General features: G+C 59.4%; 1 protein-coding gene across 2 annotated transcripts; it reads right to left on the reverse strand.

Moving 5' to 3' along the window:
* Positions 1–5812: 5812 nt before the first annotated feature.
* On the reverse strand, positions 5813–14551 carry LOC128348966 (leucine-rich repeat-containing protein 15-like). Of its 2 annotated transcripts, none has more exons than XM_053304772.1 (2): positions 14466–14551; positions 5813–9508 (listed from the first exon to the last, which is right to left on the reverse strand). In XM_053304772.1, exon 2 carries the CDS (start codon positions 9494–9496, stop codon positions 7691–7693), a length of 1806 nt encoding a protein of 601 aa, XP_053160747.1. In that variant the 5' UTR covers positions 9497–9508; positions 14466–14551; the 3' UTR covers positions 5813–7690. The 2 variants fall into 2 exon arrangements, with proteins under 2 accessions (XP_053160747.1, XP_053160746.1); XM_053304771.1 differs by lacking the exon at positions 14466–14551 and adding an exon at positions 13719–13844.
* Positions 14552–25446: the final 10895 nt, after the last annotated feature.

The raw sequence follows: 25446 nt of genomic DNA on the forward strand, positions 1-25446 counted from the left end.
TCTGCCACCCCGAGTGGAGTCACCACCTCCCCGGGACGTGGGTGTCCTTCAGAGGGGCAAGGACCGGCCGGCCACTCCAGCCCAGCTGGTCATGACCTGCCGGTGGTTCCTGCTTCTCTGAAGCACGCCCACGTCCCGGAGAGTCTGCCAGGCCAGGACGGCAGCCTGGGAAGGGGTGGGCCACGCACCGGCCTCCAGCCTTGACCCCAGCAGCAGCAAGCCACGTCAGGGGACCGCCCCACCCCCCACCCCATGGCTGCCGCCTGCAGCAGGTCACCTGAGGGAAGGAGGCGGCCGCTCTGCAGGGAAGTCCCTCCACGGGGGCCCCTTCTGGGCACAACCCCCCCCGCCAGACCCACCTAGTGTTCAGTGACCTTCGAGGGGCAGATGGGGGCAGCAGCAACAGCCCCTCTTTCGAGCAGACTCGGGCAAGTGGCCAGGCTGAGCCTTGGCAAGCCCTCCTCCTCCTCCTCCTCCTCCTCCTCCTTCCACATGTAAAACTGCTCCTCTGCTCGGAGCAAGCCGCTCAGCCGCAGCCCTTGGTTTGCAGTGACCCCCCGCCCCGGCCCAACCCCGATGGTCTGATGAGAGCCCCCCCCCCACCTTCAGGGCGCCTTCTGCTCTTGGCTTCCCTGTCCCTTCCACGTGTGGTCTGTGGGCAGTTGCAGTACGTGGTGGTGGTGGGCTCATCTCTCACCTGTGCTCCGCTTGGGCTCTGGGCCTGGCCGCTCTTGGGCCTCATGTTCTGTGAGCCACTGTGGGGCCTAAGACCTTGGCAGCAGCCCCCCTTCTGGGTCAGGCGACCGGCCGTCCACCCAGCATCCTCTTTCCTACAGCCTCTTTCCTACATGCTTCCCAGGCTCTCCCCTGCTCCGCCTCCCACCAAAGCCCTGGCCAAAAAATAATTTTTTGTGTGCCTTTGGTGGCCCCCACAGCAGGGAAGCTGCCCCAGGCTCCTCCAGCCCCCTTTCCTGAGTTCCCGGCACTTTCCCCAGCTGCACAAGATCCTTTTTCCAGATGGGCTGGCCAGGACTGAGCCCAGGACTCCACTAGCTAAGTGTGGATGGCTGTCAGGGCAGGTGGACGGCAGTGGCAGCGGCTTCCTTCCTTTCCTCGTCCTTCCTCTCCTGGAATTCACCTCCTCTGAGCACAGACGGAGTGGATGTGGTGATGGAAGCTGTGCCCAGCAGCCCCACCTTCCCCTCCCGGAATGGCGGGAGGTTGCCTGGTGCAAAGGGAGGGGTCCCTGGAGAGCACCCAGCACTCCTGCGCCTCCCTCGCCCGACCCTCGCCATGCCCGTCTGTGCCTCCACCCCACCCTTCATTCCTGGCTCAGCTGCACCCGCCTTGGCTACTGGGGCTCACTGTCTTGGGGGGCTTCTGGCATTGATGCACGCCCCCCCCCCAGGGCTCCATGCTGTCACCAATGTTTTTGAACATCAAGGTGAAATCAGTATGCTGATGAGGGCATCAGGGGATTTGATGCTGTGTGGTCAATATGCTGAGGAAACCACATCTATTTCTCCTTGCCATCAATATCAGGAAATGGTGTCGGCCCCTTAAATGCCTGCCAACATAAGAGCAGCCCTGCTGGATCAGGCCCAGGAAGGCCCATCTAGTCCAGCATCCCGTTTCACACAGTGGCCCACCAGATGCCTCTGGAAGCCCACAGGCAGGAGCTGAAAGAGCCATGCCCTCCCTCCTGCTGTGACTCCCCTGCAACTGGTACTCAGAGGCATCCTGCCTTTGAGGCTGGAGGTGGCCCACAGCCCTCCGACTAGTAGCCATTGATGGACCTCTCCTCCATGAAGTTACCCAACCCCCTCTTAAAGCCTTCCAAGCTGTCACCACATCTTGTGGCAGAGAATTCCACAAGTGGATTATGCATTGTTCATAGGATGACCCCTGGTTCTAGTATTATGGGAGAGGGAGAAGAATTTATCTCTCTCCACTTTCTCCACACCATACATGATTTTATAGGCCTCTATCATGTCTCCCCGCAGTCCTCTTCTTTCTAAACTAAAAAGCCCCAGGTGTTGTAAGCTTGCCTCATAAGAAAGGTGCTCCAGGCCCCTGATCATCTTGGTTGCCCTCTTCTGTACCTTCTCCAGTTCAACAATGTCCTTTCTTAGACGTGGTGACAAGAATTGTATGCTCCAGGTGTGGCCGCACCATAGTTTTGTATAAGGGCATTATAATATTAGCCATTTTATTTTTAATCCCCTTCCTAATTATCCCTAGCACGGAATTGGCCCTTTTCACAGCTGCCGCACATTGAGTTGACACTTTCAATGAGCTGTCCACCATGACCCAAAGATCCTTCTCCTGGTCAGTCACCGACAGCTCAGATCCCATCAGCGTATACTTGAAGTTGGGATTTTTCATCCCAATGTGCATCACTTGACACTTGACACATTGTCACCCACTCACCCAGTTTGGAAAGATCCTTTTGGACATGGACATGGTTGTAAGTCCAACTTTAACCAGATGGTGGTCCGTCCATGACAATGAGGAAATCACAGGTGTCCCTGTCCAAGGAATACCCTCCTGATTAGAGTAAAAGACCAGCTCAAGCGTGTGTCCTGCAATGTGCATCAGTCCCAAGACCACTTTGCCTAGGCATGGCCACTATGAATTCCTGAGCTGCCCCAGACAAATTGCTTCCGAAGTGAACATTGAAGTCCTCCACCACCACAAACCAAACTGGGTACCCTGGAGGGACAAGCTTGGCCCTGACTTGGTCACCAGCCTCCCCCAACCAAGTCTTGATACATACCATGTCAGACCCTTCATCCATATTCAGGCCATGGATAATTTCTGGTTTATTCTGGACCGATCTGGCATTACAAAAGACCAAAGTGAGGGTCTGTGGGTGGTTGACGCTGCTCCCTAAGGTCAGAGAGCTGGCAAGACCGCCGGAAGGGGAAACAACTAGCAGATTTCCGACTCCCCTTCTCCTTAATGGCCTGCTGACCTACCAGCGTCACTTCTTATATTCCCCACCACCACCGGAATAGCCTCCCATAATCAGTGGATACGCCCCCTGTCTCCCCATCTCCAGACAAATCCAGACAAGCAAGCAAACAAACTACGGAATTCTCTGCCACAGGATGTGGTGATGGCCACCAGTTCAGATGGCTTTAAAAAGGGCTTAAACAAATTAATGGAGGACAGGCCTGTCCATGGGCTACTAGTCGGGCTGGCTGTGTTCCTCCTCCAGGTTCGGAGGCAGGAGGCCTCCAGAGATCATGGAGGCATCCTAGATATATCATGGATACTGGACTAGATGGGCTTTGGGCCTGATCCAACAGGGCTGTGCTTATGTTCTTAAAACTCTCTGCACATGTTCAGTGGGCACTCCCCTCTCCAGCAGCCTTCAGGAGAAAAGCCGTTGGTTCATGAGTGATCATATGAGACAAAGATTAATCTTCATGCTGAAAACCCATTTGAGGGCAAAGTCTCGACCCTCACAGGCAGTTTCGGGAAGACACCAGCCCAAAGCCAGGCATCTTCTGGAGAGGCGGTTGATGAGAACTCCTCCTTCTGGGAGGGGGGAGGGGGCCATGATGAGGTGGGCCAACAGCTCCCTTCTAAGGCCTTTGGGGATGTCATCAATTCGCAGGGTCCTAAGAAAGACTGGTCCACCCTGCTTGTTTTGGCTTCTTCTTCGTTCTAAAAAGATTGCCATCCCCTCCTTCACAAACAGTTGGGTTGGAAAAGGAACTCCATCACTGTGGTGGGAATTGGCTGTTCATCAGGCCAAATCCCATGTTTCTAGAGCTAAAAAAAACCCCTCATGGCAATGAGAGAAAGAGAGAGAGAGAGAGAGATTCCCTCGAAGGGGCAGACTCTTTCCTCCAGCAGACCCCTGCGATCTCCAGCCCCGACCTGGGCAGAGGAACCACCGACCAGCCGTACTTCTGTCTTGTCTGGATTGAATATCAACTTGTTCACCCTCATCCAGTCCATTACTGCATCCGGGCACCGATTCAGTCACCACCTCACCTGCATCTGATGAAAAGGAGAGATACAACTGAGTGTCCTCCGCATACTGATGACACCTCAGGCCAGTTCTCCAGAGATGACCTCTCCCAGAGGTTCCATGTAGATGGTGAACGGCACAGGGGGAAGAATGGAACCCGGCAGAACCCCAAAGCACAACTGACAAGGGGCTGAGCAGTAACCCCCCAGCACCACCTTTGGGGAATGGGCCTTGAGGTCGGAGTGGAACCACCTCCAAGCAGTGCCTTCCACACCCAACTCGACCAGCCTATCCCAAAGGAATGGATACCATGGCCAATGGTATCGAAAGCCGCTGAGATATCCTGGAGAATTAACAGGGTTGTACTCCCTCCCTCCCTCCCTCCCTCCCTCTCTCTGCACAGGTCATCCCCCAGGGTGACCAAAGCAGTTTCTGTTCCAAAGCTGGGCCTGAAACCTGATTGAAATGGATCTAGAGAGTCTAGGTTTCCTCCAAGAGTGCCTGGAACTGGTCAGCCACGACACCCTCAAGCACCTTGCCCAGGAAGGGAAGACTGGCCACAGTCTTCAGTGGTTTGCATCCTCTGGGCCCAGACTGGGTTTCTGGAGGGTGGTCGAGGAATAGCTTGCTTCGATGAAGCTGGGACCACTCCCTCTCTCACTGAGGCGTTTAGAACCTGCTGGGCCCAGCTAAAAAATCCCTCCCTACTCCGTTGATTGAATAAGCCATGGCGGGCAAGGCACGTGGTCGGCATGGCCTGTAGCCATCCGGCAGCATGTCGCTGCTGATCTTGTTCTTGTTCTTGTGGCGTTCCGTCTTCATTCGCGCTCCGGCGCTGCTTTCTGCAGGCACCTTTCCCCAAGCTCCCATGCGAATGGGTCCGTCCTCACACCCACTGCTGCCGCTAAGAAAACCAGCTCAGCTCTGCCCCTCTGGAAAAGGACAAGGTGCCTGCCCCACTGCCGCCGGCCCCTTCTCCGCCTGCCCTCCTGAACTGGAGGGTGGGCAAGAGGGAGCCCCAGCCCACCCCTCTGCCTTTCTGGCCTGCTGCCAGCCTCTCCCCTGCTGATCTGGCCTGAGGCCTGGGGCGCTGCCGCCGCTGCCTCCAGCCTCTGCTCCCCCCACCCCAAAGCCCCGGCTATTAGCTCAGCCTGAGCCACCCGACAGGGCCCGGCTGGCTCGGGACACAGGCCACTCATGGATGCCCTCAGCCTGTTTTGACGGCAGATTTGAACCAAGTCTCTCTGGACTTGGAATATGCAAAGAGGGATATACAAACAAGAGGTGTGCTCTTTACTAATACTACCACTAATAATAATAATAATAATAATAATAATAATAATAATAAATTAATTAATAATAATACCGGGGTCCATTGAGGTGGAGAAAGGGATTGGTGGGGTTAGATTATGAGCTTCTATACAATCGTCTCCAGTCAAGAAGATTTAGCAGCACTAACAGCGAACAACAGGATCGGGCCATTCGACAAACTTAGCAAAGTCTTTGTTGAGAGACCTGCTCTTCCAAGGAATGTTAGATTGCCGCTTACTCCAAAAGTGTTCGTCTGCAGACTGCAATCCAAGAAGTGGGGAAAGTGGAGTGCAGAGTTGGTGCGGAGGGGAGAGGCCAGATTCTTCCCCCTCAGAGGACATGAGCGCCATCTGGCAAAGCAGAAACTGGGACAGACAATTCCCTGGGTCCCATGGCGGGCGGGGGGGGGGGGCTCTCCACAAATTCCTGCCCTGGTTTGGGGCTACTGTGGCAGCCGATGGCCTGCAGGACCCTCACACACCCGGACACACCCAGAAAGAGGCAGGAGGAGACACAATGGGAAAGCAGGAGGCGTTTATTTTCACTTTCGACAAAAGATGGACTTTCCCTTGATGGTGTTACAAACTGTTTCGTTTTGCTTGGGAGGTGGGGGAGGAGGAACGGCCTTTTGCAAGTCTTGGCCCTGACCGCACCTGTTCATTCAGGCCAGGTGGCCAAGCCAAGCCGGCCTCCAGCCCAGCTTCGAAGCCCGCTTGGCTTGTGCCCAGAGGAAGCTGCTGCCCTTTTGGGTCTGGGAGGACTCCAGTGCCTGGAATCCCTAAACTGGGCCCGAGAGAGGATGGGTTGGGGGGCGGGAGAGGCAGCCAGATCCCCTGGAGAGAGAAGGGGGCTCCTCAGTGCCACCTCTGGAGCTCCAGTTTCTTGGTGGGACACCCCCCGAATCAGCCCCCTCCCCTTTCCAGGGGGCACTGGACTGGCCAGGCCTCCTCCCTAGAAGGCCGAGCTGCCTCAGCTGGACTCTGACTGCCTCCCTGCTCCTTTGGAGAGAGAGTTGGTGGTGAGCAGTGGGGCCGGCAGGCACCCCACAGGCACACAGGAAGCTGCTCCCGAAGACTGAGCCAGGCCCCTGGTCCCTCTAGCTCCATCTTGCCTCCACCGACTGGCAGCATTCTCCAGAGTTGCACGGGGGGATATTTTCCTAGCACGACCCAGAGAGGCCAGGAATTGGACCCACCTGGCACCTTCTGTGTGCAAGCAGATGCTCCCTCGCTGAGCGACAGCCCCCGCCTCCAGCACTGCACCCCCCTCCCCTCAGAGAGCCTGATGCTCTAGTCCTTCCTCGCTGCAATGTAAGGAACGTCATCACGGTCAACAGTGATGCATCATGGGATGGCTCAGGGGCCCCTCCCCAGCCAGGGCCACACCCCTTCAGCCCATCGGCCGCCTTGCTTGCCTGGGTGTGGCAATCCCCCCACACTCCCCCCAATGGCCTCCCTGCCCTGAGCCTCTGAGTCTCCTTGGCTTCCTTCTCCCCACAGCCGGCTCGCCACCATCTGTGGGGCCCAGACTTGATGGGCCGCCTGTAGCAACTGGGATGTGGCCTCTGCTCCCCACAGCCACCTGCCCAGGGTGCTTTCCAGACTAGTCCCTGCAATGGGGTCAGGACGTATCTCCAGAGTGTGCTTCCGCACTTCCTGTGTTGTGACACCACACTGACTGCTGGGTGCCGTTCACATTTCCGATGCCTTGTTTGGTATTTAATCGCTGCAATTTATTTCCATAATGTTGTATGTCCGGCGTAAAAAGATTGCTGTCTTTTTCGGGTTGTTTGTTTTTGCGAGACTGCTCCCCCTGCTGGGCACTTTGCTATTTACGTTTTGAATGTGATTTGCCCAAACCGAAGCATTTTGCCGCTGTTGAGCAGCTAACTGGAAAGCACCCTGGGCAGGTCCGGAGGCTGCCTTCTTGCCCCAGAGGAAGCTGCTCAAGGGCTGCCCCTCCTGGGAGGCCTGCCACTGCAGGGAGTGTGCCTTCCTACAGGACGCCAGCCTCGGAGTGCCCACAACACCCCCACCTCCACTGAGGCTGCTGGGGCAGGACCGCTCGTCAGCCTTGGGGGACCGGTGTGCTGGGTCCCTGGGGAATGGGATGGGGGTCTAGGCTCACCAAGCCAGGGGGAGGCTGCGCAGCAATGCACAGGGAGGTCTAGCACACTGGTCGAGCTTGAGGCACAATGCTGAGGGGGAGCAGGGCCTCTGTCATCAGGGGGGATGCCCACTGAGTCCTGGTGGCTGCCGAGAGGGGCGGGTGGGAGGGCTGGAGACCGTGATGCAGAACAAATGTGTGTGTGTGTGTGTGTGTGTGTGTGTCCCGTCCCCCCCCCTGCCCCGAAATGTCCCAGGCAGGCGGGTGTTGGTGCTTCTCCTTGGCTGCCTTCTAGGCTTTCCTTGGGCTCAGCTCAGAGCGCTGCTTTCTCCCGCAGCCGTAGAAGGCCACGGCCACCAGCGTGCCCAGGAGCAAGGCACACCCGACCACAATGCAGGTGACCACCACCCCAGTCTGGGTGCGGGTCAGACCCCAAATGCCCCCCTCCGCAGGGACAATGCCAGGGCTGGGGAGGGCAGTGGCTGCTGCCGCCGCTGGGGACTCCTGCTCTGTCTCTGCGCTGCCCGGCTCACTGCCCAGAGCTGGCTGGGACGGAGTGGGGGGCGCAGGGGTGGCGGCGGCAGCAGCGGTGGTCTCTGGCCTCTGGTCCTGCCCAGGGGCCTCTGCCTGGCCAGAGGTGGGCAGTGGCCAGGCCGGGGCGGTGGCCGAGCTCCCCGGCCCCAGGAGGAGGGCCTCGTCCATCTCGGCCACAGGCTTCCCCTGCAGGAGGGGTGGCTGGGCACACCGCGGCTGGCTGCTCCCCAGGCGGGGCTGGTTCTCCTGCAGCCACTTCTTGAGAGCCAGGAGGGAGGCGTCGCAGCGCCAGGGGTTGTCCTGCAGCCAGACCTCCCGCAGGTGGGGCAGCCGGTTGAAGATGCCGGCCGGGAGCGTCTCCAGGGAGTTGTTCTGCAGCTGGATGGTCACCAGGCCTGGGGTGTGCTGGAAGAGGCGTCCCGGCAGGGAGCGGAGCTGGTTGTTCTGCAAAGACACGTTCTGCAGCTTGCTCAGGCCGCGGAAGGTCTCCCCGTCCAGCGTGGCGAGCTGGTTGGTGTGCAGGGAGACCTCCAGGAGCTCCGCCAGCCCAGCCAAGGCCTCGGGGGAGAGGCTGCGCAGCTGGTTCCGGCTCAGGACCAGGAGCTGCAGGGCCGTGAGGTTGCCAAAGACCTGGCCGGGCAGGCTGGCCAGCTGGTTGTCATAGAGCCAGAGCTCCCTCAGCCGGGGCATCGGCCCAAAGAGCCCCGGGCCGAGCTCCCGGAGGGCGTTGCCAAAGAGCGAGAGCCGGGAGAGCTCCGGGAGGTCCAGGAAGAGGCCCGGCGGGAGGGCCTCCAGCCGGTTGTTGGAGAGGAACAGCTTCTGCAGCTGGCGGTTGGCTGCAAAGAGCCCCGGCGGCAGCGCCCGGAGCCGGTTGTGGTGCAGGCCCAGCTCCTGCAGCTCGGCCAGGGCCTCGAAGGCCCGCGCGGGCAGCTCGGCCAGCTGGTTCTCGTAGAGGCGCAGGACCTGCAGGCTGCGCAGCTGCGCCAGGAGCCGGGGGGGCAGGCGGGCCAGCTGGTTCTTGGCCAGGTTGAGCTTGGCGAGGGAGCGCAGCGGGTCCAGCGTCCCCGGCGGGATGGCCTGCAGCTGGTTCCCCTGGAGCTGGAGCTCTTTGAGGCTGCCCAGCTGGCTGAAGTGGGCAGCCTGGAGGCGGAGGAGCCGGTTGCCCGGGAGCAGGAGCGACTCCAGCCGGCCCAGCGGGTGGAAGAGCTCCAGCGGCAGCTCCCGGATCCCGTTGCTGGCCATGCTGAGGTAGCGGAGGGAGGCCAGGTGCCGGAAGGCCCCGGGGCTGATGCGGGAGAGCTGGTTCTTCTCCATCCGCAGGGCGATGAGGGCGGAAGCGTTCCCAAAGGCCGCCTCGCCCAGCTCCCTGATGCCGGTGTTGAGGACCTGCAAGCTCATGGCGTTGCTGGGCAGCGGGGCGGGCATCTCCACCAGCTGGGGGCCCGAGCACTCCACCTGGGCCGCCTTGGAGCAGGCACACTCTTCGGGGCACGGCGCCCCCACCAGGCGCAGCAGGACTGCGCAGCCCACCACCAGCCGGGGAAGACAGCCTTTCCGCTCCATCGTGGGTGGGGCCTGCGGGGAAAACAACACACTGAGCGTTACCAGACGGCGCGGCCTCCTCCGGGCTTCTCCAAGCTGGCAGCAGCTGGAGCGCAGGGCCAGGGGCAGGTGCTCCTTTCTTCTGCCTCCTCCCTCCCTGGTGTCTCCCAGGGGGGCATGACCCCTGGCCTGCTGGGCAACATGAAGCCGTGGAGAGGCAGCAAGCTGGGGGTCAGGGATCATCTGAGGTCAGAGAGGAAGGCAGCCTGCCCCCAAGCAGTGGGGCTGACTGGCCCATCCCAGGAGGCCCCTCCCCAGAGAGCATCATCCGCATGCCTGAGCTCTGGCCATGACGGGGGGGGGGGGGGCGCGATCTCAGGCAACCTTCCTTTGGGCGGCGGTGCAGGGCCCAGAAAGGGAAAGCAAAGCGAGAACCTGCCACCGCATTCAGTGGGGCACGGGGGGCATGGACCCTCGCCAGCCCCCAGCCCTGCATCCAGACACACACACACCCCCGCTTGTGCTCTGCTCCTGCTCCGCTCAGCAGACATCTGCTTCTTGCCTCCCCAGCTCCTTCTCCCCCACCTCCACGCACCGCACAGCCAACTCCGACAGGCACCTCCTCAAGCCTGCTGCTGCCGCACCCGGGTCCCCACTGCAAGCTGCCCGCTGCCTCGGAGCGTGTGAGGGCAGCAGCGGCGGCAGCAGCGCCATGGTGGGACACGGGAGAGCCCTTACAGTGGGGCTGCTGGGCCCCTGAGCAAGCTCCCAGCAGCCTCTGCCCCTGCCCCTGCCCCCCCCCCAGCTCCCAGAGTCTGGGAGGCTGCAGGCCAGCCCCACGGGCAGTGTTCCCGCTAAGGCGTGTGCACATGCACGCACACACAAGTTTTGGATGCCCGCTCAGTTAATTTTAGATCCCACTCAGATTGAATCAGGAAGGCCCCACTCTGAATTTATGTGCACACACACGGCCATGATCCTGCCGCCCAGAATAAAATTCATTCCGCACGCGGGCGGGGGGGGGAGGGACCACGGCCCACGTGCGGTTTGCTTCTTGGCAGCTTTGGTGGCTCCCACTCAAGTGAGCAAGCAAGACTTTCCTCATTCCCTTTGCAAGCCTTTGCTGCTGGGCTGCAGCGGGCTGGCCAGTAGCCCAGGGACAGCCAACCAAGGGCCTCAGCACCGCCCCCTTCCCAGTGCTGGCCACGCCCCCCTGGGTTGAGGTCCATCTGACGCCAAGGCAGGGGGTGTGGGCAGCAGCACCAGGCAGTGGGGGCGCACAGCCCCTCGCCCGCTCGCTGAACAAAGCGCCAGAGGCGAGCAGCTCTGCTTCATCCACTGTGGTGCCCCCACCAGATCCTGGCGGCCCAGGGACATTGCCCCACCCCGGGCCAATGGTGGCTACGGCATGGCTTGCTCTCTTGGGGGCGGGTCTCCATTTCCCATAGACACAAAAGCCTTCAGGGTCTCCGGCCTCGCTTGCTTCTCAAGGGAGAGTCAAAGTGCACAGGCCAGGGAAGGCAGCTCCTCCCAGCCTCTCTTTCCGCAGGCCCTGCTGCTCCCTTTCCCCGTGAATCACACCCCCCGGCCACATGCCCCCTTCAGGCCCGGCTCCACCCTGCCTCCCATCCTCCCCCTCCAAGGAGCTGCCTGGCCTGCTGGGACCCTCCCCTTGGAGCATCATGGAAGCTGCCGCCTACTGAGTCAGAGGCAGACCATCGGTCCTTCCAGCTCAGTATTGTCTGCACTGACCGGCAGAGCTTCTCTGAGGTTCCAGGCAGGAGTCTCTCCCAGCCCTCCCTGGAGATGCTGCCAGCCCGGGATTGAACCTGGGACGACCTTCTGCTTCCCTATTATGGCTCTCTGGGGTCTCAGTTCTCGGCCCAACGGCCAGACTTGCTGGAAGCGCCTGGCTCTTGGGAATCTCTCCCCCCAGGCTTTGTTAGCAGGTCGCTCTGACAAGGGCCACCCAAGAGGGGTTGGCATGGAGGGGGAGGGCTTGCCAGCCGGTGCCCCCCCCCCGTTTTGAGGAGAGGAGTGGATGTGGCGGTGGGCGGGGTTGTCTCTGCCAAGCAGGCACCTGCAGTAGCCCCAGCAGGGGGCTCCTGGCTTGCCATTTAAGGCAGGGTAGCGGGGGGGGGGGCAGCAGGCAGGACCGGCTTAGGCCAGGTGAGCAGCCCTGCCCTGGGGCAGCAGCAGAGTTTGCAGCGAGGCCAAGAGACTTCTCCTGACCCTGCCGCTGAAGAGCCGGCAGGCTGGAGGCCACAGAGGGGAATAATAGCTGGTTAGGATCACGGCTGGAAACTCTGAGCCCGGCTGGTGGTCAGAGGGATTTGTGGCCACGGAAACTGCACCCTGCCAAGCTGGGCTCTGAATGTGGGTCCTGAGCCCCGTCTCCTGGCAGGGGGAGAGCTGACAGCAGCACATTCCTGGCCCATGAAGTCATTGCTGCTGCTGCTGCTGCTGCTGCTGCTGCCGGTCAGGCCAGGAGTGGGGGAGGCGGGCTGGGTCTCGGCTCGGGCCCCAAACCCTCTGGCTTCCCCGGAGAGGGAAAGCGGCTCCTCTGCCCTCCGGGACACAAGGGGGCCACAAGAGGGCAGTGCAGAGAGGACCAAGGCAGGGGAACATCCCTCCACCAGGACCACACGTCTCTGCCTCCCGGCCCAGCAGGTGGGTGGGTGTCCTGAGCCCCTGGGAGCACCTTCTTACTTCGCTCTCCAGTCTCAGCAAGTCAGCACAGCCGGGCTTCAGGCCTGAAAAGCCACCGGCTGGTTCAAGGCTGGAACACACCCCGCTCAGGGGCTGGGCCACCAGTGGGCCTGCAGGCAGACCAGCAGGCAGCAGTCCCAGCGGGAGGGACCTTTTCTTCCGCCTTGGGCAGCCTGACTGCAGCTGGTGGCAAAGCCAGGGGGGGCGGGCTACCCCACCCTCCGAGATGGGGGCCGAATCTCTCCCATGGACTCTCCCATCAACCCAAGGTATCATCTGTCTGCCTCGTGGCCCAGGGGGCCACTCACTCCCCACTGCCTGGGGCAACTCAGCATGCCAGGGAAGGCAGCCACAGGCAGACCCCAGCCTGGGAGCAAGGGGCAGCAGCCCCCCCCCCAGCAGATCCTCCTGCTTTGGGCTTCCAGGGTGGGGCTTTCTGACCTGGACCCACCTTTCCAGATGACTCCCAGCTTCGGACTGGCTTGAGAGTGGGCAGAGAACGGCCTCGCCCCTCCTGCCGTGACGGGCAGAGCCAGAGCACTGGAGGGGCCCTTCAGACTAGCTTCATCTCTGATGCCATGCAGGCAATCTGGGGCGAGAACCAGGGGCAGTCCTTGCGTGAGGCAAGGTGAGGCACTACCCTCTGGCAGCAGATTCCTGGGGTGCCAGCTGGGCAGCAAAATTACCCCCCCCCTCTTCAAAGCAGCTTTTGGGGGCCATCTGGCCCTTGCAAGCTTGGCCAGGGGTGGGGCCCCTGCTCACCCTCGGCTTGCACAAAGCAAGAGGGGAGGGGGGAGGGGCTGCCCCCTCCCCTCCCCAGCATCTCCCACACTACTTTCAAGGATCGCAAAGGTTCATTTTGAAAGGGGGCTGGCTGGCTTGCCCTCCCCCCCCCCCGTTGTGGAGCAAGGCCACCTCCAGCACTGCAATGCCCAGGGCTGCCCCTGACTGCAAGAACCCCAAGAGAGGTCTGACTCCAGCGAGGACATCCATGGGGGCAGCTGCCCCCCCCCCGCCCGCACGCCCCCTAAGCCCTGGGTTCCGTTGTTGAACTGCTGCTGTTCTTGTGAAGGAGCTTCCGCTGCTCACGCCAAGCCCAGATCTGCCCGGCCTGTCACGAAATCCCACCAGACACGGGACAAGTTCCAGCCCGGAGGGGAAGGCCATTCCCCCCCGCAAAGTGCTTTTTTGAGAACGCTTGTTGAGAAGTGGCGGCGGAGATTTGAAGTCGTGCGATGCGGGAGGAAGACGAGGCTGCGATCGAGGCCGCCTGCAATCCTGCCAGCCCTTTTGGCGGCGGCGGCGGCGGCGCATCCCGGAGCCTTTCCGCGCCCCGCTCCGCCTGCCAGTGCCAGGCCAGCCCCCCCCCGCCCCGGCCCGCAATTCCTGCCCCTCCGCGCTGTGTTGCCCGCGCCTCCTCCCATTTCCTGGGGCTCCCTCTGCTGCTCCCCGCGCCGCCCGCCTTCCAGGCGCTCGACGGCGCCTCGGGCATCCCATTGGCGGCTGCTCGCTGGCCCTCCTGCGCAAGGGGCACCTTCGGCTTCGCCCGCCTCGCCCACGAAGTCTGGCTCTGCCTCTGGGCCTGCCAGCCCCTCCCACGGCGGGCCGCCACGGGGAGGGGGGGGGGGCGCATCTCCGCCGGAGCAAAGAGGCTGCTGCTCGCAGAGGAAGGGCTCTCGCCGGAGTTCGCCCGCCGCAGCTCTGCCCGCTGCGCCATCTGGAAGCACTTTGCCCGCCGAACACAGTCCGGCTGCTGACAGCCAGCCGCTGGCCGGCCCGTGAGGGGAGGGAGGCGCCCCTCTTCAAAGGGTCGCCCTCCTTTGAGCAAGAGATGCCCGCGCGTCCGCCTCGTCTGGTGGTCCCGCTTGTGGCGGGGGGCGCCTGGAAAGAGCACCCCCGCCCCGCGCGGGCGCGCGCTTCTCTGGCTCGCAGACAGGAATGCAGCAAGGGCGCACAGACCGAGCCCCGCCAGCCCCTAAACGCGCCCCCGCCGCCAGCCGCCGGGCTGCTCTCCTGCGCTCTGGCGGCCCCCCACCCCACGCCCCAGTCCGAGGAAGCAGCTGGGCGGCAGCAGCCCCGACACGTCCCCCCCCCCGGTGTTTGCTCCTTTCCACCCGCGGCAGTTGATGGGTGGCTGGGTGGGCGCAGCAGCAGCACCTTGGCAGACCCAGCGAAGTCGAGAGGAAGGCTGCGAGTCGGGAGCTGCCTGGGGAGTCCGTGCCCCCTCCCCGCACGCACGCGCGCGCCCCGAAACTCCTCCGCGCAGGAGAAGTTGACTTACCAGCTGCTGGCGGCGGGCAGATGCTGAGCGGCGGAGGCGGCGGCTGTGGGGCTGCTGCAGGCGGGGCGTCCCGCTCTCGGGGCTGCTTGTTCTTCTGGTGTTGGCTTCCTCCTCCTCCTCTTCCCTGTATTTAAGCTCCCCAAACCAATGAATCAGCAAAGGGGAAGCGTCACTGGTTACCGAAATCACTTCCCCGACGGGAGGGCCCTGCCAAGTGTGTGTGTGTGTGCTGGGAGGGGGGCGCGGGGACTAGGGCAGCCCCCCCCGCCCCGCATCCCACTCCTGGCCGGGGTGGGGGGTGGCTGCCTGCTGCCCGCTGCCCGCTGCCCGCTGCCCATCCTTGGAGTCGCCTCCCAAAGTACCCCCCCCACTGAAGGGGAGATGATGGTGCTGCTGTTGGGTGGGTGAAGCCGCCTCTCAGAGGCCCACCTCAAGACGGGGGGGGGTAATAGTGAGGGGGAGGAAAAGCAGGATCCCCACAAGTGGTGGGGCGGCAAAGTGGCGGTTGCTGCCCCATCAGGGCAAGCGAGCCCGTCCCAGCTGCGGGCCTTGGCGGAGGGACCCAGAGGGCGGGGGGGGGCTCCATACAGCCTCCCCCCACAAGGCTCCCCTGGCCACATTCTTGCAGCTCAAGTGGGGCTCACCCTGCCCCACTCCCACCCTGCCCAAGGAGGAAGTCTGCCACCCCAAGGAGGTCCCCCTGCCCAATGCTGCCAGCTTTGCATTAGCAAAGGGGACAGAGGCACCCAGGCCTGCCAGGACTCAGGAGAGGGGGCAGAGGCACTCACGGCTGCTTCCTTGGTGTTTTCCACACGGGGCTTTTAAAGCCCTTTCGCTCCCATCCCCTCATATCGGCCAGATCTACCCCAAAGTCCCTGCGAGTTATCGTGGAGCACTTCACACACCATTCAGATTTTGCACTGCGCCCCCGCCTCCCCATTTATATCCGGGGTTTTAAAAATCCACTTTTTGCATTGGTTTTGGGGGGCAACTTCGAGTGTGCAGTAAAGCCTGCTGTGTGAAGAACTCCCGGGAGCCGGGACAGAAGGCAAGGCAAGGCAAGGGTGGATCCCCACCCAAGCAGGCACGCCACAGCCCCCGGGCCCCCCGGGCCATCAGGCTCCTGCAGAGTGCCGCCACCAATGCCGCCTGGCCCCCGGGGTTGCAGCTGGGATCATGCCCGAGTGTGTCTGGTCGATCAGGCCCCCAGCAGGAGTCTATCGAAGGGTCAACTCTCTCTTCTGTGTTGACTGAAGTGCAGGTTGGGTTTTGCAAGAAGTCCTGATGGCTTGACAAGCAAAGGTTAACATACCCAAAGAGGGCCGACAGTGCCGGGTGATGCGGCGGCGGCATTAGTGCTCATTCATGTCAGTCAGTCAGCGCAACTCACTTTGCATGGATTTGTTGAATGTGTGGCGGATCTCAGAAGAGCTGCCAGAAGACTCAGCTCTGTTTTGGGAAGTGGCAGGATGCCAGGATCCCGCCGAAACCCCACTTTCCGCCTGAGCTGCTCCTGGCAGCCCGCCCTCTCGCCTTCCATGAGCCAAGATCGCCTCGCTCCGGCCCCGTTTCCCTGGGTCAAGTGGGGGTCTCTCCCCGTGTCAGAATCCCTGAGAACAAGCAGACGGCCTTGGAGAGCAGGAAGTTCTGGCTGCTCTTCTTGGCAGCTGGGAAGAGGAGAGAACAAGACTCGGAAAGGCGCCCTGGTCCGATTGCAAGGGACTCTGCTGCTGCTGCTGCTGCTGCCGCCGCCGCCCAGGGGTCGCATTCCTTCGGGGGGGGAGGGGGGAGCACAGAGCTCTCTCTTCCCTTTCCCAAACGCCCCCCCAGTGATTTCTTTGTCCCCAACTTGGGAAACAGAAATACAACCACGCCAGAGCTTCACAGAGGCTCTTCTGGCCGGCCTCATCCATCCCAACTCTGGGGCTGCTTTAATGACCAAGCAGTGGCCCACGTGGCGTGGACAGCAGAGGAGATGAGCAGAGGCTGGGCAGGCCAAAGGGGTCCTGGGAGAGGGAGGCTGAGCCGCAGCCCGGACCCTGCTCTGGGTTAGGCTTAGGCTTAGGGTTAGGGTCAGCAGCAGCAGCAGCAGCAGCAGCAGGAGGCGGCTCTTGCCCCAAAGGCTGGTCCAGATTCTGAGCCTGCTGGCAGTTTGCGGCATCCAGCCCCAGCACAAGGCCTTGGCACTCATGGCCCGCCAGCCACGCCGCCAGCAGCAGCAGCAGCAGCAGCAGCAGCAGCCCCCCTGCCCCCAGAGCCAGGTCCCTCGGCTCCCCTTGCAAAGCCATGCACTGCCCAGGAAGGAAACAGCCCTCCCTGCAGACCTCGCGGGGCCACGTGATTGTTTATTTAGGGACTGATGCACCCTGTCTGTTTTCAAAACAACTCAAGGCGGCTTACAAAAGTGGAAACAGTCCAAAAGATGCACCCAAACCAATAAAAACAACATTTCCACACAGTCTGTCTGAAAGCAGGAGAGCGTAAAAGCCCCCTCATGGAAGAAAGAAGCCTGGAGGAGGAGGAGGAGGAGGAGAGCGTGGGAGGAAGGACAAAGAAGGCCAGGCATGTTGGAGATGAACTTCCAGTGCATCGCAACCTTTTGCACCAACTGTCCTAATGACCACTAGGGGCATTGGCAGTAGAGACAGTGAGTCGGGGTCTCCCTATCTGTCCCTACTCTATGACCCCTGAACTGACTCTGCAGCACTTCCTCTGCTGAGTCACAATCCACTATGTAGTCCTTTAGATTAGATATAGGTCTTTCCTGTCTAAGTGTATTTAACCGATAAATGTCCAGTGTTTAGTCACACAAGGATCTCCATGTGTTTTCTCTAAATAGCTGCAATATCCAAACCATCCTCTGCTACCTACTCTGTAGCTGGAGTGTGTGTGCTCATTCCTCAGTGCTCTGAGATTTTTACCTATTGTGGGTAAAAATCAACAACCTCTAACAAGGCAAACCTCAGGAGGAGACCCCAAAGCCATTTGGGGCTTTCAAGAGAATAACCACCAGCCCTGTGAACCGTGCCCGGAAACACCCTGGTTGCCAGTGCCACTGATGCAGGAGCCGAGCAATATGGTCCAAGCACTGAGCATGCTCTGGCAGTCAGCCTGCTTCCCCCCTCCCTTTCATAAGAACAGCCCTGCTGGATCAGGCCCAAAGCCCATCTAGTCCAACCTCCTCTTCCCCACATTGGCCCAGAGCTGAGGAGATGCCCTCTCTCCTGCTATTGCTCCCTTGCAACTGGTATTGAGAGGCATCGTGCCTCCAAGTCTGGAGGTGGCCCACAGCCACCCGACTAATAGCCATTAACAGACCTGCCCTCCGTGACTTTGCCTAAGCCCCTCTTAAAGCCAGACAAGCTGGTGGCCATCACCACATCCCTTTCCCTCATAGCAGGAGGAAGCCAAGCCTGCAGGCAGCAGGGAAAGGGGCACCATCCAGTGCCTTGGAGGGAAAGCCCCGGTCTCGGATTGGATCAGCAGGAGCTTGACCTAGTGGGGAAACCCATCCACCCACACCCAGAGAAAGGAGGCTCCTCCACAGCTGAGCAGCATGCGTCCTAGAGGAGCACGAGGTCTGAGGAGCGTGCCTTTGCCAGAGAGCACCTTGGCCACAGGAAGAGGATGTCGGCCTGAACAGACCCTTTGGGATGCAATCAGAAACCTGTAGCTAAGTGTGCAGTTTAAGGACACCGAGCTCTTTTGCTCTGCCATCACCTGAGTAGACCTCATGTCCACACCTTTCTTCACCTATGCAGGCGATTGTACCAAAGAATACGACAAATATGAATACGACAAATATTTATAGATGAATACGACAAATAGGAGAGGAGAGCTGGTCTTGTGGTAGCAAGCATGACTTGTCCCCATAGCTAAGCAGGGTCTGCCCTGGTTGAATATGAATGGGAGACTGGATGTGTGAGCACTGCAAGATCTTCCCCTCAGAGGATGGAGCCGCTCTTGGAAGAGCAGAAGCTTTCAAGTTCCCTCCCTGGCAGCATCTCCAAGAAAGGGCTGAGAGAGATTCCTGCCTGCAACCTTGGAGAAGCCGCTGTCAGTCTGTGAAGACAATATTGAGCTTAGATAGACCAAGGGTCTGACTCAGTATATGGCAGTTTTCTATGTTCCTATGTACTTATGTATATACCACTTTTCAACCAAACTTCCCAAAGCATTTTACATACGTACATACACACAGACAGACAGACAGACATTGACTCCCTGGCCCCAAAGGGCTCACAGTCTAAAAAAGAAACATAAGAAAGTCGCCAGCCACAGCCACTGGAAGGATGGTGTGCTGGGGTTGGATATGGCCAGTTGCTCTCCCCGTGCTAAATAAAGAGAATCGCCACTTTTAAAAGGTGCCTCTTTGCTCAGTTCACAGGGGGAAACTGGAGAGTTTTCCTGCCTTTGAGGGGATGAACTTGGGACAACCCCTTTTAAAAGTGCTGCCTCCTCCAGTTAGTTGTCTGGGCATTCTGCTCCCCTGAAAGAGGTTTCCCGAGAGCTAGCAGGGGGCCTGCTGCCGTTGTGAGGCCCTGGCGGTGCAAGTTCCCACCTCACTGCCCCAGAGGGCCCTGCCCAGCTGAGCATCTGCATGCCTGTGTTTGGACTGCCTGAAAGCCCCAGACTCCTTCAGCGGAAAGCCCCCAAAGAAGACCCTCCCTGAGGCTGAGTTCTACCCAAGCAGGCTTGCCACACGAGCAAAGTGCTTGCGCCTGCCTGCCTGGGAATCTCAGGGCTCCTCCCCTTGATGGCTGTGGGCTCGTGCCAAGAGTCCTGGGTGCTGCTGCTGCTGCTGCTGCTGCTGCGGGGCCTTCCCCTGCCCGCCACTGGGAAGAAGCACTCCCTTCGCATCACCAGGGAAAGTCACAGGACTTCCTCACGCCTCCCCTTGCCCTCGTCACCCTCTTCTCTGCACTTCCCTTCCCCTGGTGTTGCTTGCGTAGTCTCAGGAAACGGACTGTATTCTTGGTGCTAGCAGGGTTGCCAGAGACTTCTGCCTAGACCAAGAAAGCTCATATCTGTGTCTCCAAAGCTCAGTCTCTGAGTCCGTGGCTCCTCTGTGGCACCCTCACACTGACCTGTGTCCGTGTCCAGTGCAGACCTGCAGACCTCTCTGGTGGCGAGAGCCATCCCCGCCCGCTGGAAGGAACGCCTAGCTGAATGGCTGCATTCCGTGGATCCAGGCACAGAGGTGCCGGCGAGCTGCTTGGTCTGAGGGCGGGGACACTGGTTCCAGGCGTAGCAAGCCATCATACATTCTGCTTCAGGGTGAACCAGAAAGGGGGCGTGGGTGGGGAGGGGGTCCCAGGGGTGTCTGGGTGGGTGTTGTGCTTACCTTCCGCCTTCCTTTTAGAAACTAGCGTGCCTGAGAGAGGGACGCCCAGCTGGGTGAAAAGGGCTCCCACAGGTCGCTCTGGTCAAGGGCTTGGCCAAAAAAGGACATGGTAGAACTGGAGAAGGTGGAGAAGAGGGCAACCCAGATGACCAGGGGCCTGGAGCACCTTCCTTATGAGGCAGGGCTGCAGCATCTGGAAAAGAAGCGACTAAGGGGAGACATGATAGAGGTCCATAAAATCATGCATGGAGTGAAGAAAGTGGGGAGAGAGAGAAATTCTTCTCCCTCTCCCATAACACTAGAACCAGGGGTCTGTTGGAAATTCTCTGTGGTGAGAGAATTCCTTTCTCAATATAGCAGAGTGCACAGAGGCACAACACAGCAGTAGATTAGTTAGGCATGCGTATGTGCTGAGAGTAAAGTAACTTGGAGCCAATTCATAGTTCCAAATCAATATAAAAGGCATTTTTTAAGGAACTCCATTCTAGATAGGAAAGTGGGGATTTAGGATCTCCAATCTATCTATCTAGCTGGATGCAGATGGATTCTGCATCCTCTCTGCACATTTGGTGCAGGGAGAGGAACTTGCCATGTTGCAAGGTAGAGGGACAGGTAGCGAGAGAGAGAGAAGGAGGAAGGAAGTTTGAATCCCCTGAGATTAGCAATCTACACATCAAAGGGATAGCATCAGAGCAGTGGAGAAGTGATGACAAATGTCTTGACCCTCTAGCCCTCTGACTTACTAGTCTGTCCTCCACTGTCTGAGACAAGAGACAGCACAAAGTCCTTTAACTTTCCAACAGGGTCATCCCATGGAATTGATTGCCAGGAAATTTGGGGCCAACAAATGGAGGTACTTTTTCACACAATGAATCATCAACTTGCAGAATTCTCTGCCACAAGATGTGGCGATAGGCAACAACCTGGATGCCTTCAAGAGGGGTTTGGATAACTTCATGGAGGAGAGGTCTATCAAGGGCTACTAGTTGGAGGGCTGTGGGCCACCCCCAGGCTCAGAGGAAAGATGCCTCTGAACACCAGTGGTAGGGGAGCCACAGCAGGAGACGAGAGGGCCTGCCCCTTTCAGCTCCTGCCTGTGAGCTTCCCAGGAGCACTTGGTGGGCCACTGTGTGAAACAGGAGGTTGGACTAGATGGGCCTCCTTGGCCCTGATCCAGCAGGGCTGTTCTTCTGTTCATGGGAAGGCGCAGGTGAAAGCAGGGGGTCAAATGGAAGGCGCCACCAGGAGCTGCCCACCTCTGCCCACCACACACCGGCTTGTGTGGCTGCCAGGTGCATCAGGGCCACGCCTCTTCTCTTGCACAAGGTGATTCCCAGGGAGTTCCAGAGGAGACCCTGCACATCGGAGCCATGCCCAGTGAACGTCATCACGGTGGCATCCTAACCCTAACCCTAACCCTTAACCCTAACCCTAACCCTAACCCTAACCCTGGCCAAGAGTCAGCCAGAGCAGCTCTTCTTCGCACACAGCGGGGCGCAGCACTGGCTCACTTCAGAAGTCACGGCAGCACTGTCCCTGGTGAGGAAGGGCACTCTCTGTCCCATCCTAAGGGCTCGCTGGGGAGGGGGCTTCCCAGCCCGGGCCGCTCTCTCCTCCGCCCCACCCAAGGCCGGAGTTTCCATCATCGGCCACAGCAGCTGCAGCCAGCTCAGCTTGGACTCTGCCCAGGCTTCCTGCTGGCCTCCAGATGGATCACGTTTGGCTCAGCTCAGCAGCCTTTCCGGGATGAGGCTTTCAGTGGGAGACAGAGGCCATGGCCTGTGCCGTGGCAAGCAAGGCGGGTCTTGTAGCTTGGCCAGTTGGCTTCCTCTTCGTGTTGCCTTTGCATGAGGCGAGAGAAGCAAAGCAGGACCCTGAGAGCTTGTGGAGAGGAGCAAAGGCCAACGGAAGTGGGGTGGCTTTCTCTCTCGGCCCTCGCCCTCCCCCTGCAGAGCCCCAGCTGAAAGGGCACCTTCCTCTGGGGGGCTTCCTAGAAATGCCAAGAGGCCTGGCAGAAGGAACTCCAAAGGGACCCGTGAAATGGCCCTCTTAGCACAAGCTTGGGCAACCCCAGAGTAAACTCAGCATGAAGGAGCTTCTGAGCATCTGCGAAGGGGTGCACCTGCCTCCTCCCCCAGTTGCTCACCCCACCCCCACAAAGTGGCATCAACTTGCCAAGTAGAAGGGTGCCAGGGATGCTCTGTGGAATGGTCAGCGAGGATTTCCACAGGATGCCCATGCACGCATCCTGATCATGCACCCAGCCCCAGGGCAAATGACCTCTTCCATCTTTCCATTCTGCTCTGCTCAGGACCTCTTCCACTAGTACATAAGAACATCAGAACAGCCCTGCTGGATCAGGCCCAAGGAAGCCCATCTAGTCCAGCAACCTGTTTCACACAGTGGCCCACCAGCTGCCACTGGAAGCCTGCAGGCAGGAGTTGAGGGCATGCCCTCCCTCCTGCTGTGACTCCCCTGCTGCTGTGTCAGCTCTGCCACTGCTGAGCTCCAGGCAGGCCCTGGGATGCCCCCCGCTTCTGTCCCTGGGACCTCAAGGGCCAAGGCTGTGGGGGGGCCAGAGAGGCTGCTTGGCTCTTGCAGAGTGGGGCTGGTTTTGCAAAGCTCCTCTTCACCGCTGTTGTTAAGCCGAAGAGCCCTGGAGGGCTTTGGGAACAGCCGAAGCAGGCTGGGCAGCCCTCAAGCAAGGGATGAGCGTGGGCCCCTCTCCTGCTGTTGCTCCCCTGCCACTGGTGTTCAGAGTCCTCTTGCCCCTGAGCCTGGACCCGGTAGCCTGTCTCCATCCAGACCAGTCGCCATTGTGAGACTTGTCTGCCATGCATTTGTCTTGTCAAGATGTTGAAAGCCATCCAAGCTTTCATGGCCATCACCACATCCCTTGGCAGAGAATTCCATACATTAGTGATGTGCTGTGTGGGAAAGGACTTCCACTTGTCGGTCCTACATTTCCCGGCCTCGGTTCTCATGGGATGGCCCCTGGTTCTAGCGTGGTGTGAGAGAGGGAGAAGCATCCCGCTCGGCCCAGGCGTGCCACTCCATCATGCCTCCCTCGAGAGGCCCAGCCGAGATGCTCTCTTCCTCAGCTACAAGGCTCCTCCCACTGTGCTCTCCTTGCTTCGCAGGGTGGAAGTTCTTCCAGATCCCTGACTGGCTGGTTCTTCCTTCCTTGCTGGCTGTATTATTATCTACGTTGAGATACCACCCTTCATCGTGGGACTCCAGGGCAGGGAACAACAACACATTAATACAAAGACAAATGGATTAAAACAATCATATAAAACGTCATTGAAAATACAGCTGAAACCCAACAAAAATCAACAAAAAGAGCCCTTTGCTCTGTGTGTGGGGTGTGTGTGTGTGTGGCTTGTCTTGTGTGATGACAATCATCTTGATGGCTTTGCTGTTGCTCCTCACATACTCAGATCTTAAATGGAGGCTCTTTCCGCCGAAGTCTAAGCAAGCACTGCCTCCACCATCCCAACCTCCCCCTTCCCTCCACCCCTCCCTCCCGCTGTGGGCTTTGCAACCATCCGTGGGCTGGTTGTGGGCCTGACTGCTCCACCCCGCAGGGAGACAGACCACCCCAGCAGCCCTTGAGCTGGTTGCTGCTGCTGCTGCTGCTGCTGGTGGTCCCAGAGGAGGACGAGGACGATGGATGCAGTCACGGCATCCAGACCGGGGGCTATGGGGCTCAGCCCCCGAGCTTGACTTGAGCTGACTCCCGAGAAGCGCCTTTTCTCCCACTCCCTGTCGACGTGGGACGCTCAGCTGCTCAAAGTGCTTGCAGCTCCAACAAGAACATCTGGAAACACTTCAGGATGGAATAAACCTTTCCAAGTGCAAGTCTGTTCTGTTTGATGTTGCAAAGCTGTTGTTTGACAAAGGAGAAAGCAAAGTGCTGCCCAGACTTTCAAAGAACATCTAACCAAGGGGGTGTGCTTTATGCAGTGCAAATTAGAGAGCAAGAGGAGGGGGGGAGAGAGAGCGCCTTCCTGACCCCCAATGTGCCCCCCTGAGGCTCTGCTTCATGGCAAGGGCCCCCTCCCTCCCGCCCGCTTGAGTTCCACCCCTGGGCATGAACAACGATACTGGAGAGCTGGTGAGAACAGAGCCTGGGGCAAGGCAAAGGTTCCCATTGACTTGGTGGGGCTATTGGGTGTCCAGGTCATGAATCAGCAATAGAGTTCCTGCTTCTAGTGCAGGCCAGCCCCCCCGCCTGAATTCAGTGGCCAGCCAAGAGGTATCCCGCCCCCCCCGCCCCCCGCCCCACTCCTTGGCTGTCTGGGGCTGCTGCTGCTGCTGCTGCTGCTGCTGGGAAAAGAGCAGAGGGGTGAGGCCGGTGGTTAGTGGGGGGCCAGCTGGTCCTCCCCTCTCCAGTCGCAGCTGCTGCTTCCTTCCTGGTTGCCTCCCAATGGTTCTTCTGCCACAAATGCAGTGCAGCTGCTCCAGGGAGGAAAATACAATGCCCACCCCCCACCCCCATGGGTCAGACTAGAGGGCCACTGGAAGCCTGCCAGTCTAGCTTCCCTCCCTGCAATGCTTGCCTTGCCTGGACAGTGTCACATGGGGAACGTGTGAGCCTCAGGAAAGCTGGTTCTGAACAGGGCAGTGCTTTCTTTTCCTATGCAGATCTCAGGTTCCTTGGAAGGAGCTTTGGGGCACCTGGGCAAAGAAGGGGCACAGGAGGAGGACCAGGAGGAGGAGGAGGCCTCCTCTTGATCTTGGTGAGGTTTGGTTGCCATCATGGGAGGGATGCTCCGTCTTGCTTCCAACATACCTGCACATTGCTGGAGGCTTCTTCTGACCGCTCTGGCTTGTCTGCCTCTCTTGTCCCAGGCTTCTGGGTTCTGTCCTGGTCTGTCTGTGTTGGCCACGCCCCACAGGTCATCTTTGGAAAGGAGAATTTCCAGTTTCTTCAGAATTCACTGGATCAGATCACAGCAGTGCCTCAGTGCCTGGGCACTGGGAGCTGTTAGGTGCTGGGTGCTGGGCCCATAACCTGTTAGCAGCTTTGGGTTCTAAAGAAGCCACTCAGAACCATAGTTAACAATTGTAAGAAACCTTGCTTAAAAGTAAGGAAAGGCTTCGCTGAGTTACAAGTCTGGTTTGGATGGAAAGAAGTCTGTGTCTATGAGACTTCCATCTTGGACTGTGTCTCTGTGCCTGGCTGACACAAACACAGGTAGGCAGAGACTCTATTTACATATGAATTCCCCTCCCACATCCCTTCATCTCTAGAGGTGAGATTAACTCTTTACTCTTTGGCTGGGAATAATCCCAGCATTGCAACTTCCAACCTTTATTTCCAAGAACTATATACCACCCTTCCATGAATACTTCTAGACTGCTTAACAATTAACAGTATTGCAGATGGATAGATGGGTGGATGGATAGACGGACAGACAGACAGAAAGATAATGAGAGGAGATCCGGCCTTGTGGCAGCCTGCATGACTTGTCCCCTTTGCTAAGCAGGGTCTGCCCGGGAGACAAGAAGTGTGAGCACTGGAAGGTATTCCCCTCAGGGGATGGAGCCACTCTGGGAAGAGCATCTAGGTACCCAGTTCCCTCCCTGGCATCATCTCCAAGACAGGGCAGAGAGAGAGTCCTGAACCCTTGG

This window comes from Hemicordylus capensis, chromosome 3, assembly GCF_027244095.1.
Source record: "Hemicordylus capensis ecotype Gifberg chromosome 3, rHemCap1.1.pri, whole genome shotgun sequence".
In the NCBI taxonomy this organism is placed as follows: domain Eukaryota; kingdom Metazoa; phylum Chordata; class Lepidosauria; order Squamata; family Cordylidae; genus Hemicordylus; species Hemicordylus capensis.

Bases quoted from the DNA above. Each gene is read 5' to 3' on its own strand.
- LOC128348966 (XM_053304771.1), bottom strand. From the start codon at position 13,817: ATGCGCCCCCCCCCCCTCCCCGTGGCGGCCCGCCGTGGGAGGGGCTGG. The intron at 9,509-13,718 runs GTGCCCCTTGCG...TTTTCCCCGCAG, and splicing joins CGAGGCGGGCGAAGCCGAAG to GCCCCACCCACGATGGAGCG.